The sequence below is a fragment of the Pinus tabuliformis genome, chromosome 6, assembly GCF_031772625.1.
Source record: "Pinus tabuliformis cultivar Carrire ecotype Pingquan chromosome 6, CPIR1, whole genome shotgun sequence".
Classification (NCBI taxonomy): domain Eukaryota; kingdom Viridiplantae; phylum Streptophyta; class Pinopsida; order Pinales; family Pinaceae; genus Pinus; species Pinus tabuliformis.
The window spans coordinates 1,463,387,800-1,463,402,689 of NC_142292.1; the positions used below are offsets into that span (position 1 = coordinate 1,463,387,800).

The 14,890-nt window shown below is 36.7% G+C and overlaps 1 protein-coding gene and 1 pseudogene across 1 annotated transcript; both read right to left on the minus strand.

Annotated features, from left to right (window-relative positions):
* Positions 1-318: 318 nt before the first annotated feature.
* Positions 319-4,025, minus strand: LOC149264151 (auxin-induced protein 5NG4-like). Its single transcript, XM_089389108.1, has 6 exons — positions 3,753-4,025; positions 3,529-3,633; positions 2,505-2,656; positions 1,942-2,416; positions 1,277-1,428; positions 319-1,188 (listed from the first exon to the last, which is right to left on the minus strand). Exons 2-4 carry the CDS (start codon positions 3,547-3,549, stop codon positions 2,149-2,151), a joined length of 441 nt encoding a protein of 146 aa, XP_089245234.1. The 5' UTR covers positions 3,550-3,633; positions 3,753-4,025; the 3' UTR covers positions 319-1,188; positions 1,277-1,428; positions 1,942-2,148.
* Positions 927-1,437, minus strand: LOC149264152 (auxin-induced protein 5NG4 pseudogene; annotated as a pseudogene).
* Positions 4,026-14,890: the final 10,865 nt, after the last annotated feature.

A 14,890-nucleotide genomic window follows, 5' to 3' on the forward strand; every position in this document is an offset into this window, starting at 1 on the left:
TGTGAGTAAATATATATTGTGTGTGGGCAGCTTTAATGCTTCTTGAGGCTGGGGCTGCATGTCTGTTGGATCCATATACCTTCATTAATGGGTTACCAGATATGTTATCATTTGGATCTATATACCTGCATTAATGGGCTACCAGATGTGTTATCATTTATATTATATAAATTAGTGTATTTGTGCATTTCTGGTTACTCTGCAATGCTTAACTGAACAGATTGTCTTATCAGGAAAATCTCTGAAATATTTTAACTGTCATTACTTCTCTTATCCCAAAAAATGGATTTATTGATAAAATCATTTTAAGGAAACCTCTACCAAACTAAAAATTATTCTGCAATGCTTTACTGCAAAAACTTGTAATCCCTTTCACTGATCACACAATTGTCCAATTGGATGTGGTGAATAACAAACGCATTAGCGCTTGCTTTCTCACTGTGAAAGACAAATACAGAAAGACAGTGATATAGAAAACCAGTAGTCGGTGAACATAACACTCGTAGTATCGTAGTATATAAGTGTGCTGCTAGCAGCATGGTGGTCAATCAAAAACTTTTGTAACCCTATCATAAGATTAGGGTATATTACTGCCTCGTTTGAAAACAAAGGAAACAGAAATCTACACTTACTATATATTACAAGAAGGGAAACAAAATCTTACTTTCAGTGGATATGCTTATAACAGGCACACAGGCAGAAACCAATTATTAATATAAGCTCTTAAGCACATGTTTGGTGGCTTAAGATGGATACATACATCTGTAGATGTTTGCATGGATATTTTGCTAGACCATGAAAATTCATTAGTACTGTTTGCAGTGATACAAGCTGTTGTATTGTTGTGATGGGTTAGAGGGTTTGATGGCTTTTATGGCTATGGCTCGTCTGAAGGAGAAGGGATATTAACAGTTTTGTAACTGGTGTCAAGGAGAAGAGGCTGGAGAAGGGATATTAACAGTTTTGTAACTGGTGTCAAGGAGAAGAGGCTGGGTTAGGGACGAGGACGTATTAGGCTTGATGCCATTGCTGTTGTTGATGATCAAAGTTGCACTCTGATCCATATTGTCAGGTTGGTTCTCAGGCACCATGGACGATTTGGCCTGCAATAGTCCCAATCTCTTTTCTTCACTTTTGCCCCACAGTACAAGGTAGAGACCGATGATAATCAGAATTGCTCCAAATATCCTGCCATGGATGCAAAATTCACGTCATCCAATGAAACTAAAAATGATGAAACATGGCATATATTTAAAGAAATGTATAAGGAATATACCCTCCCAGATAGAATTGTTCCCCAAGAATGATAGATGCCATAATTGCAACAGCAATATTTTGTACAGGTTGGTAGACTGCAACAAACACAGGCCCTCCTCTGTCAATGCACCATATCTGAACTGAAAAGGCAATACCAGAAGCAACGAATCCCTGCATCATCATAACAAATCTATGGTTAGAAAATGCTCTTGTGGCCTGTACCTAATAAAGTAAAATAATTCATCAGAACGAAACAAGGTACTATATAGCTGGGTCTTGGGTATATCTGGAGGTTATTGATAAAAATATAAATCTGTAAATATTAAGCACAATATAGTAATTATTGGTTTACTGTTTTGTCATCTTGTCCATTGCATATTATTTTATTCTTATTTAATGGACAAGATGTAAAGGACTGAACCAATCGTTAGCTTATTGTAGGGTGCTTAATATTTGCCACATAAACATCAATATTTATTATCAAATTTCTGATTGTTGTAACACTTATATTTCTATTTGGTTTTGTATTGGATTCAAAAAGTTAATTAATTGGAAAAATGGAAACTGTGAATCAATATCCAGTCTTACTCTCTTCAAGTATAAAATATTACTGCCTCGTTTGAAAACAAAGGAAACATAAATCTACACTTACTATATATTACAAGAAGGGAAACAAAATCTTACTTTCAGTGGATATGCTTATAACAGGCACACAGGCAGAAACCAATTATTAATATAAGCTCTTAAGCACATGTTTGGTGGCTTAAGATGGATACATCCATCTGTAGATGTTTGCATGGATATTTTGCTAGACCATGAAAATTCATTAGTAATGTTTGCAGTGATACAAGCTGTTGTATTGTTGTGATGGGTTAGAGGGTTTGATGGCTTTTATGGCTGTGGCTCGTCTGAAGGAGAAGGGATATTAACAGTTTTGTAACTGGTGTCAAGGAGAAGAGGCTGAATTAGGGACGAGGACGTATTAGGCTTGATGCCATTGCTGTTGTTGATGATCAAAGTTGCACTCTGATCCATATTGTCAGGTTGGTTCTCAGGCACCATGGACGATTTGGTCTGCAATAGTCCCAATCTCTTTTCTTCACTATTGCCCCACAGTACAAGGTAGAGACCGATGATAATCAGAATTGCTCCAAATATCCTGCCATGGATGCAAAATTCACGTCATCCAATGAAACTAAAAATGATGAAACATGGCATTTATTTAAAGAAATGTATAAGGAATATACCCTCCCGGATAGAATTGTTCCCCAAGAATGATAGATGCCATAATTGCAACAGCAATAGTTTGTACAGGTTGGTAGACTGCAACAAACACAGGCCCTCCTCTGTCAATGCACCATATCTGAACTGAAAAGGCAATACCATAAGCAACGAATTCCTGCATCATCATAACAAATCTATGGTTAGAAAATGCTCTTGTGGCCTGTAACTAATAAAGTAAAATAATTCATCAGAACGAAACAAGGTACTATATAGCTGGGTCTTGGGTATATCAGGAGGTTATTGATAAAAATATAAATCTGTAAATATTAAGCACAATATATTAATTATTGGTTTACTATTTTGTCATCTTGTTCATTGCATATTATTTTATTCTTATTTAATGGACAAGATGTAAAGGACTTAACCAATCGTTAGCTTATTGTAGGGTGCTTAATATTTGCCACATAAACATCAATATTTATTATCAAATTTCTGATTGTTGTAACACTTATATTTCTATTTGGTTTATCAAATTTCTGATTGTTGTAACACTTATATTTCTATTTGGTTTTGTATTGGATTCAAAAAGTTAATTAATTGGAAAAATGGAAACTGTGAATCAATATCCAGTCTTACTCTCTTCAAGTATAAAATCTCGCCAACAACACCATCCTAAATAATTTAGAATGAATATCGTGCACGAGGGTTTTATGCCAGTAATCTGTGTTTCCCAGCATTTAAGGGAGAAGGCTGACATTTCATACAAATGCAAACATACCAAGGTGCAAACATATTGAGTTTTCTGAGAAGCGTGGCCGCGTGGTACTGGTAAGTGCCATGGCATTGTCGGCCTTGGATTATGAGGGTGTGTTGAGGGTTTCCAAATCTTTAAAATGACATCCGTTAGACCAGCGGAATTAAAAATTTACATCCAATAAAATCTAATATACAGAATTTATATAGATTCAGATTCATTTATTCCCTTCTTTATCATTATTATCCGATCAAAGTGGAAAAATATGTCTGCGAAAGAAAATGTATACATACCTGTAACATTAGACGATCCATTTTTATTCTCTACAAGTTCTTCACCGCTCCTTTTTCTTCTGCAGGCTCGCAGATAAGCCTTGACCAACCAACACAATAACGGCCCTACGTTCCATAATTTAATAGTAGAATTCAAAAAAGAATTCAATGACATTTGCAAATTATATTAAATTGTGAGATCAGGGATAAAAACACTAAAAAAAAAATTGTGAATATAATACTACCATCATGCCCTGCCTCCACCGTTATTGTTTCTCTCCGGGTTCACAGACACAGGGTTCATGTACATAGAAATGAGACAAATGACATATTGAATACATCAATGACTGAACAATACCCACAAAAACAAACAAACATGCATACATACAAACACAGACTCGCAACACCAATATAAAACACAAAACAAAACCACCAACCACCAATGGGCGCTCTGCTCCACAACACAAAAATTCCTAACAAAAACAATCAGAGAACACAGAATAAATAACAGAAGAGCATAAACCACTGTCTCAAACAAACCTGATGGAATTTGTTCTATATACAGAAGCCAACCGGTTCCTCTTCCGTTGGATGAAATCTGAAGCCGGAAGATCCATTAAAAACTCTGCCCGCAAAACCCCCACTGGGGATAAACGCTCATCAAGCTCCAAGCGCCTGGAGTGGGATGCCCAGAGACTGGAGTGGGATGCCCAGAGACGCTGCCTGCTCAGCGAAATTCAGCGAGATTTGAAGCGACAAAAAAAACTGTCCAGAAAGAATATAAGAAACTAACCTAAATTACATCCAACGATCTGGAATGTTTCCATCGTCTAACATCAGATCTAATGGCTCAAACAATGACACGTGACAATTGGAGAGTTGATTTCAGAGGGAAACGCCTTACGGCGTAATAAAGCGATCGCCCAAATTACACTTAAAATAGCAAAAATTCGCTTCCTCTTAACCTTCAGTCTTTGGAAACATGTTTGAATCCCATAAATAAGATAATGAAAGCAATCATACGCACAATTATTCCGAGCATATCCCTCTTAAAGAGTCAAAATAGCAACAAATCTCTACCTCGCAGCAATTAGTTCTCTAAACGCATCTCAATCACACATTTAGTTACCCAAAATTTCAATAGAGCGTACCCAAAATCTGCAAAGAACACAACCAAAATTCAAACGAATAGCTTCCAAGCAATCAGTTTTGGGAAACATATATCAATCACACTCGAAAAAACAAATATTTGCTCATAACAAATAAACTAGTAGTGAATTGATAAATGAAGTCATTAAATCATCCATACTCGCACTTTATTCACACACACCACTCCAAAGTCAAACTGCATCATATTCATAGAAATTGAATTTCAACATTAAGGGTAGCAGAGCTTATTAATATCTTCCATACATAACTCTACAGTATATCCAAATTAAACCAACATAGCAGGAGATTTATTCATTACATTTGCTATGACAGAATATCTATATATCATGATTCCTATGGGATCTGTCAACTTTTATTAAAGTTTAAGATCAAGCTTGCCTGTATTTATTTCCTCTTACTCCTCTTTGGTTTCCAACAAGAGTGAGTTCGGCGACTATGGACTTTATTTCTGTATATAATCGAGTTCATGAATCCAATCTAAGTGTTTTCAGCTACCCTCGAAATCTACGATTCCTTGATCATTGCCGAAAGTAAAACTGATAGCGCACTGCATATTTCTTTCATCGGAACATGTGACTTCAAACTGAATCGCCTCCTCGGCCAATGTAGCTGGTTGCAGCGTGTAGAACTCTTCTAGTCCAAAACCTGTGCAAATCTCGGATGTAGAAGAGATAAGATTATAATCTGAAAACAACAGATCGTTCAAATCAAACATCCTGTCTGTTAAAGTAGCTGCGTCTCCTCCCAAAAGTTCGGAATCTGAGGATGTCCCGCTCTCCACTATAGTCGACATGGAGCAGGTAGAGTTTATACCTTCCTTTGCAATGGACCTAGAATCATCGTATCCGATCGGATCAGTCACAGGTAGGCCGGACAACGGCTTGGAGAAATTCTTTGTTGCTTTAATATTAGACGATTTAAAACCATGCTGTGAAATATGATTACTGCATTCATAACCGTTGAAGCCGTTGGATATTACCATTTCAGGTTCACTCTTCGCTGTTGTTTTCATGACGGGGATTTTTACTAACAGATGATTCTCTACGAGAGCAGGAGATTTTGATCTTATCTTCAGATTCTCTGTAGTCGAGGATTGGTTTATTAACGACAGCTTCTTGCTGATGTGATTCTTCCAGTAGTTCTTGATTTCGTTGTCTGTTCTCTCAGGTAGTCGTCCTGCAATCAGCGACCACCTGCATCGATTGTAACATGCGTCACACTTTGCAAAAGGTTCAAAATTTTTAGACACCCCGACATGGTAATCCAGTGAATAAATAAATGATCTTCAGTCATTCTCCGCATACCGATTGCCAAGGAGGCGATGCATCCGTATAATAAGCTCCTCCTCATCGGGGAAAATGTTTCCGCGTTTGATGCCGGGACGAAGATAGTTCAACCAGCGTAATCTACAACTCTTTCCACTCCGATTAAGACCTAGGAAACAAAATCAGTCCGCTTATTTAGCATTTCATTCAAATTTACTTCAGCATTAATAGAGATTTTCTGAGATTCACCTGCTTTTTGGGGTAGATTTGTCCATCCACCATCGCCATGAATTCTAACGTAGTCGGAAAGAATCATATCCTCCTTTGCACTCCAGGCTCCGCGGTTGAGCCCTTCTTTCCAGCAGCAAGGAGACCTACCCATTATTGAAATTCTTCCTCAATATTTCCACATTCGATAATCTCCACTGCTTGGAAGAGACACACCGTATTAGCATCGTCTCTTCTGTTTGGCAGGGCCGTCCAATATATATAGTGCAATTAGATTCTCATTGCTAAAAGAAGGTGGCTGTTGGCCAGCGATAAGGAGTTGCGAGCTGAAATATGACTAGGGATGGTCATGATTAGCAAACAGTGGAGATCAAAAACAAAAAATCACAGTATGACGAGATTAGGTACTGGAAAGCAACCGTTGGAGCCAAATAATTGAACTGCGGTAGTGATGGGGCCAGCCCACGCGATACGCCTCCAACGTATTCTGATGCGGGAGTACAGGGCAATTAATAATTAAACAGAGATTTTTATCTATACAAATCGATTAACCGGCGCTGAATTTAATGATGGGTCTTGTGATTGGTACGCTGGTCTCCAGTTGTTTGACCACTATCCCTCCTTGGGATTCCCCGAGCCCGCCTTGGTATAGGCGTTCTCAAACTCGCGCCCAGGTCGTTCACTCTCTCATTCTCCCGGTTCTTTGAGCTATGCGCTCTCGGCTGTTCTTTGCGGTTTCGATGTGGATTTTGGTGGTTGCGTTCCTCTGGTTTAGGCTTCGACCTCGAAATTTATCCCACTTGTACGGCAAGGGTTATATCAACCTCGTAAGTTTGGCTCTTTTCCTGTTTATGCCAAGTTTCGGTTGTTGTTATGTGATGGTAATTAGCTACTGTGTCTCTGCGCTCTTTTCTACTTGGTATGCAGTTCTGGTGCCTGTGCTTCCCATAGTTGTTGTAGTCGTTTGCTGGTTGTGCTGCTTCTGGTAACGGCCCTCCGGTTCCAAGCTCGATTTTCCACGGGCCTCGCAGAATTACGGTGTCAAACTTCTTCGGTTTCTCCGCCACTCTCAGGATAAGTCCCCCTGTTCCATGCTATTAGTGCTTGTTCCTTTTTTCTCAGTTGCCTAACGTTTTGGCTCCTCGTGAGCAGGGGAACCAGGTGGAGTTGTTACGGCCGCGGCTTGCCCTTGTCAAGTAAACAAACCAACTGTGATTTATTTACTTTATTAAGTTTTCGAGTCCTCTTTTCTTAGTACTGTCGGCACTTATTCCGTTTGCTGTTTGTTGTTGCAGGTATGGCCGGTCAAGGGTTTCGGCGTCAGCGAATTTGTCTACTCCAATTGGACACGGGTAGTGTCGTTCTCTGTTTGCTAGTTGTTTCTGTTCGGCTTCATGCTATGACTATTAGGGTCTGTGTATTTATGGTTTACAAGTCACTGTCTGTACACAGTTTCGCTGTAGATTGACACTACTGTTTGGTTACTGTAATGGGTCAAGGGTTACTGTATCTGGTTCCCGCTTTGACATAAGTATGGGTAATATATTTATGGAACGGATTCTTTCTCTTTTGTTTCGAACAGAATATATATATATATATATATATATATATATATATATATATATATAAAGAACCAGAATGCTATCTTCTCGTTTATATTGATTCAATTATGAAACTATATGCACTGTATATTCGCATACCTGGCAATTTTAGAATCTAATTGCTTGCCTTTGCTCGTTAATTCCGACTTTTTGGCTTTCGGTTATATATGTGGTCTCGAAGTCTATTTGTTTGGTCTTCCACTGCACGTTCTTTGAATCCCCCTGCAACCTGTGTGCTTACGTTCTACCTCTAGTTTTTGCTATCACTCCAGTCGCAATATAACCTGTAAGGATATTACCAACAGTCTACACTATACATAAAACAAATGTAATTTCACAGAACTAATGTAAACAGTCTTAGGGACGTTGAAGAGGAGAATATGCACATAGAACTACAACTCTTTTTTCTTTTTCATTTCTCTGATAGTCGAACCTTTTCATTGTGTTCTATTTCTCTTTTAAAAACATTGTTAGGAAACTGTTACTCACTGTTGTTAGTTATGTTCGATCAGTTACATCAGTTATTTCTTGTACAAAACTTTTCATTGTCGTTCAACACTTTTTAACAAAGGTAAATTAACTGTTTAGAACAGTGACACTAACTAATTCCTACTGTTCCTAATTACTGTTCACTAAATTAACTTAGACAACTTAATGAAATAAAAGTAAAAAAAAAAAACAAGCACGTTATCCATTCAGTGAGTTAACTCCTCCGTCCCCTTCAGAGACCATACCGCCTTCATTTTGTCTTTGTCCTGTTAGCTAGACGCTCGTGCGTCAGGTAGCAAGACACAATTGTGGAGGTTTGTGGAGGTTTGAGGTTCGTCGTTACACCGAAACCCGCAAATTTTGGTAAACATTACAAGCCAGTAACTAGGATCTGCAGGGTGGAAATTAAGGATTCCATAGAGGTGTGGTGATTCTTCCAACACCTCCCTCAAATGCAACTCGGGGTAATCGAACCTGGGTTAAGGCTCTGATACCATGTGGAGGTTTGCCATTACACCAAAACCCACAAGTTTTGGTAAACGTTACAACCCAGTAACTAGAATCCCCAACATGGAAATTATAGTTTCTATAGAGGTGTAGTGATTTTTCCAACAACAATACCCTAAAAAAACATATAATTGGCCGTGAAAAAAGTAGTCCACGATCACCCTGTCACGATACCCTAGAAGAAGCATATAATTGACCGTAGAAAAAGTAGTCCACAGTCACCCTATCAGACTCGAAATATCGCCAATCGCGACGGCTAAGGAACGGTCAAAGGACGCTCACATGTTATTCCACAACCAAACTCATGAAAATCGAAAACCAAACTTCGTGCTTGTGATATAATAAGGTCCCTCAAATGTGATTCCACAACCTATCTCATGTAAATCCAAAACCCTATTTTATATAAATTAAATGGTTGATTTATAATAAATATGCAAACACATTAAAAGAAATCATAAAAACATAACTAAATTATAATATAGAATATAAAAAATTATATTTAAATTTAATTATTTAATAATAATATAAAAACATGACAGCGAAATTATAATATAGAATATGAAATTTTATATTTATATTTAGTTATTTAATAATAATAAGATGTAAAATTATAATATATGTAATTGTATAGTTTAACTATATAATATATAGAATAGTTTAACATTTAATGTATGTATTTAGGAAAACAACTTTTTTGGGGTGAATTTTATTAATTTTAAAATTTTAAGATATATATTAAGGAGTACCAAAAAATAAGTTAGTTTTTATTGGGAAGTTAAACTATATCTAAAAATATATTATCTTTAACGATGATAGTGATATGTGGCAATTAAACGACACAACAATAATTAAGCTATAACTGCTATGCTAACTAAAATGACCTAATACAAAGAAAACTGGAGATAAGATAACATAAACCATGATGAAGACATCATCTAGTTGATGGCTAAGAATCCAAGCCTATCACTAGAATGGGCACATTTGGATCCTCTAGTGCTTCGCTCGTAGCTGGGGCAATGCCATGGTGCTTCTCAATCCTCTCCATTCTCCCATCTAGGTCTTGTAGGTTCTTGTATAGGTGTTCTAGGGGATGTAGAATGTCCATACATTACTCATGTCTATCCAGTATAGTCTTCCCTAGCAAAAACTTCATTTGCTAGTATAAATCTGTTGTCGCATATACTGATTGAACTTGCCTCACATATGCCTAGTATCAGGAACCTAATTTACCGACTAAGTCAGAACCTCGGTATCGGATAGGTGGTTCCTATGAGTAGAAGCTTCCCCCTCTAATTGAAAAATGTCTTCGTTGATGTGGTCACCTGTGAATTCCCAATAGCGAGAAGCAAAATCCCCTATTCGGTGTTGCATACAAGTGTGCCCTTGTTGGGCCCACTGTTAATAATAATTGAAATCCCTCCTCGCTCAAGCCTACTCACACAACAAGAGTAACCCAACCACTAAATATTCCAATTGAAACCTCGACCCAATCTAATTAATAAGGGGGCTACAGACACAAGGCCACCAAAAGCTAGTGGATAATAAATTTCCTAGTTGGCTAGTTTAGAGAACAACCAATAGGAGAAACAAGATAGCCAACCATGAAGAAATGGAGAGTTTAGGCCCTCTCTACTACCAAAGGTTCTTCTTCCACTAACCCACAACTTTGCAGGAGGGCCTCTCCACACTCCAATATTTCAATATCGATAGTCCAAAATGGAGAACAAGAACCAAAGGCACATAGAGATAGAGAGATACGTTATCCAAGACAAAGTTGAATTTCCCCCACTTATGAATTATTGTGCTCCTCCAAGTTCCAATTTGTTGGACCCGCTCTCAGCTATGAATTGAACCATGATACTAGGAGATTGACCTACCGTTCAAGACTACAAGTAGAGGATGTATGAGAACCCAAAGCCAAACACCCTATGTTCGCAATGTCACGCCCTCCACCATACAACAGGGAAACTTTTGACCCATCTCAAACACCCAACTGACTCAATATCACGTCCACACAGAGTTGCATTACTCAAACCCATAGACTAGTAAGACAAGACCCCTCCAATGATAGATAACAAGGACCAAGATTAAAATCAGATGCCACCAAACCAGGAGAAGGAACAATTCTTGCAAAACAAGTTAAGAACTAACAGAAACATCATGAGCCACCAGTCCTGCCCCAATTCCTCGTCAATATCACCACCCAAAACCCAGAGCACAAAACTACCCCTCCAAATGACCAGACCAAGAATAGGGATAATCTATACAAGAGAAACAAAGACAAAATGGAAAAAAAGTGTCTCACTCCGGTCTAAAAAAATTCCCCACTAATGTTACTACAGTATAGTTCAAGTAACTAGAAAATCCTTGAAACAGAGTTGTAAACAATATTACCGTTTCCAAAAGGAGGCCATGCAAACTTGATTCCCACCTTTGCTATACCACAGTGTGTGGTCAAATGGATATGAGATCCCATAATGTTTCTGAGACATTCCAAATTAATACCAAACTTCAAATATTACTTCCTTGGTTTCGCTTCGCCATCCTACTACACTATCGAGCATTGGCTTCCGTAAACCATTTACAACAAATTTGCAAATGCTCATTAGTGTGCCTGCATGCACTTATATATTTCACTTGCACTATGCATGTAGGAAGCTTATGTGACTTACCATTGCTTGATGTCACTTCTCCATAATAGTAGGTTAATGAAGCAGTCAGATGGTGCATGTTTGCATTAAACACCCAGGGGCATGTTTCCATGCCCCTCAATGCATTTACCTCAATAAGATGGGATGAATCTATTTCTTACTAAAACTAAGTTGCCTCAATATCTAGCCTTTGATACTTCCTTTCTTCTTTATGAGTGATTTAATAAGGTTAAAACGCCCCCAGTTACCCATGGACAGGGGGAATTAAGATGCAAGTATATATAACATATTTGAGGAACAATGATTTATCATTTAGATTGGTCAGACCATACACTTTGAAAGATGGTAGTATTCCCCTCATTTAATTAATTAGAATTGTATATTCAAAATAGATAATGTAGCAAATGTTTTGGTGACTTGAATGTCTTGACCATCCCATATAATGGTTGGACCTCCAAAGTTCCCTTGAGCATTTATTGCCACTACTTTGACATTTTTTCCTCTTGTTTCTAGCCCATTTCCTAATAATACGAGAGAGGGTCTCATCTGGTAATTTAGTTTCCAGGATCATCATGATTTAAGTATGTTATGCTTGGCATTTTTCTCATAGGATCATTTTTTTACCCTTAATATTAAGGCCCCTCATATTCCATGAGACTATTTTCATGTTTGAGGTTTGTTGGATTTGCATAATACCTCTGAGATAACTCCAAGTCGCATGGATTTGACTAATATGCCTCTAATCTTGTCCAACAAGTGTAAATTAGTTTTTCAACCCCTCTTCCTTTCCTCCCCATGTGGCTTCACTAGATCCTTTAGTGAGTGAGTCTACACTCCCAATGTTCTGCTACCAGACACAATCGACTTCGACTTTGCTCCAAGATGCCAAAATTTGAGATATGCTTTTCCCAGTAGACACACCTGATGCTGTAGAAGAGTAAATGGGTCCTTACCTTTCCATGCCTTTGCTAATTCTAGAATATTCAATGAGTCCAAATCCATTATTTTCACTTGTTCAAGGAGCTTCTCTATCCCATATGGAGCCACATGAAGAAATATAGGTGGAAATTGTGGTTGATTAGTCTCTTTAGCTATTGGTTGGGCCAAAGGTTGCAGAGTAATAGATTATGGTGTCTAGACATCAGATGTTGGTGACATCTTGGTCAATGAGGAGGGAGGACCCATAGAGTCCTTTATATGCATGTTTAGAGACTTCTTTGTCATGATGGGACTTGTGGGTTCCAAATGACCATGTGACTCATATATATTCTAAACAACAACTCTCACCTCTACCCTTTTTTGTGCTTGGGGATGTCGAGTCACATGGGGGGTTATAGGGTTGCACTAATTCCTTTCTACCATCATGAACCCACCACTATCTTCGGGCAGAGAGGCTTCAAGGTTATTATTTGCAACCACCAAAGTATAAATTTCATATAAATGGCCATATTGATGGCATCACCAACATCTAAAAGAAATGTGCTCATAGTCAAGCATGTACATCCAAAATTCACCTTCATAGTAAATATCAATTGATGCTTGCAAAGACCCTAAAATGTTAATGTAGACGGAATAAGATATATATTTTTCTTGTCTTGTTGCCTCAAATATCTTGACGAAGTTTCCCAGAACATTCCCAATTTCCACTAGAATCTCATTATCCCAAAACTCCCTTGGCATTGTGTACATACGAATCCATATGGGTGCCACTATGAAATCTTCTTTGTTGGTAACAAAGTGCTCAACCCAAAACAACAAGTAGAGTCCTGCTGAGTTAAAAAAATAGGCGTCATTCTCGAACTTCTAAACTTGTAAAAGTAATGGTTAAAAAGCCATTTGCTCCAAATTCTAATTTAATTTGGCCTTTAAGCTTACATTTGTTGTAAATCCAATGAGTTATGGTTATTTGAGACACTTAAATTTCCAAAAAATTCTGATGAGTGCATAGTCAGGCATATACTGTATATATTCACTAATCCAATTTGAACTTCAAATTTATGATAAACATCTACTTCAGGTAAGCATATCCATAGTCTCTTTATTGGATTAGCCAATTAAATTCTAGCTATTCTACAAATATCTATCCTATTTCCACTGAATATATGAGTAGCTAAAATTTAAAAATCTTACCACAATAATTAAAATTTGGCAAAAAAAAAATAGTTAGGATTCTGCATAGCTCTTAAAACAAATTATTTTTTTCTATGTAAATGATATTATTAATTTAAATTTATTTTAAATTTTCATCTGTGAAATATTAAATAGTAAGAAGATTAAATGTTTAAATATATAATTATCTTATATTATTAAAAAAACTTATATCTTAGTTTCTATGTTTCGTCAATTTAGATAAGAATTAAATTTAAATTAGTTTAATTTCTAAAAATAATGTTTTATATGTTGCTATTTATTTATTTTTAAAATTTTGTATTATTTAATTTAGAGTTTGTTTGTATCTCAAAAGTAAGAGTATATTCATTGCAGATTCGCAAGATCGTTCATTCTCTCAAGTTGAATTCAATTCTCACTTTCGATGATTCCACCAGAATTACATTGGCCAATTCGAATTAGCGTACCAACGTACACGAATACTTTGTTCCTTACATTAGGCCCATGTGACATCACGTCCATTGTTTGTCATATTTAATCGGCTGCTCTGCACCACCTGCGCTGACCAGAGGTTTACCAAAGACGTTTGCAACTTGAATTGATGCTCTTTGCTCTTACACTAGTCTCACTTTATCTCATGTACCCTTACATTTTTTTATGAGCTGCCGTGCCATTTATGAGATGTCATTTTTGGCTGATAAGTTACCACATGAAAAATAAAAGCTTTAATTTTTGCAAATTTAGGTTATAGTTGTTAAACTTTAAGATTCTGATTGTCTTAAAATTTTTTGACGATGCTGAATTTCTTTCTACTTTCAAAAACATGATTTAAATATTATTTCTATAAGAATTGTTAAATTTTTTTGCTTGAATTCCAGTCAAAAGTGGGCAATTCCTTGACTTCTATAGACTTGTCCAAAATATAAATAAAAGTATTCTTTTGGGAGTCCTTTAATTATTATAATTTTTTGTTTTTACTATCACTATAATTTTTTCTAAGAATTTGGTTTGAAATTAGATAAAGAATTATTAAAAGTGTAGGTTTGGCATAGTATAATTTTTACCATTTAAATATTATATTAATAAAATAATTAGCACAAATACAAGTTGAATTAATTAGATAGGTATTATTTTCCGAGTTGTTTAGTTTCTTGGTTTAATTTTTGTAATATTCAGCACAAATTTATTGAAATCACAAGCTTGATGGGTTACCCAACAATCGAAGTGCCCTAGGGGTTTTTCGGGGTGTTGTATCCATATATATAGTCAAAAACCAGTTTATATAACACAAATCAAGATTTCACCTCAAATTTTTCCTCTGTATTCCAGCACCGAAAAGTCTAAAAAGTCACACTAAAGAAAA

Bases quoted from the DNA above. Each gene is read 5' to 3' on its own strand.
- LOC149264151 (XM_089389108.1), bottom strand. From the start codon at position 3,549: ATGGATCGTCTAATGTTACAG. The intron at 2,657-3,528 runs GTATGTATACAT...ATGATGATGCAG, and splicing joins TGGATCGTCTAATGTTACAG to GAATTCGTTGCTTATGGTAT. The intron at 2,417-2,504 runs GTATATTCCTTA...CATCCATGGCAG, and splicing joins GAACAATTCTATCCGGGAGG to GATATTTGGAGCAATTCTGA.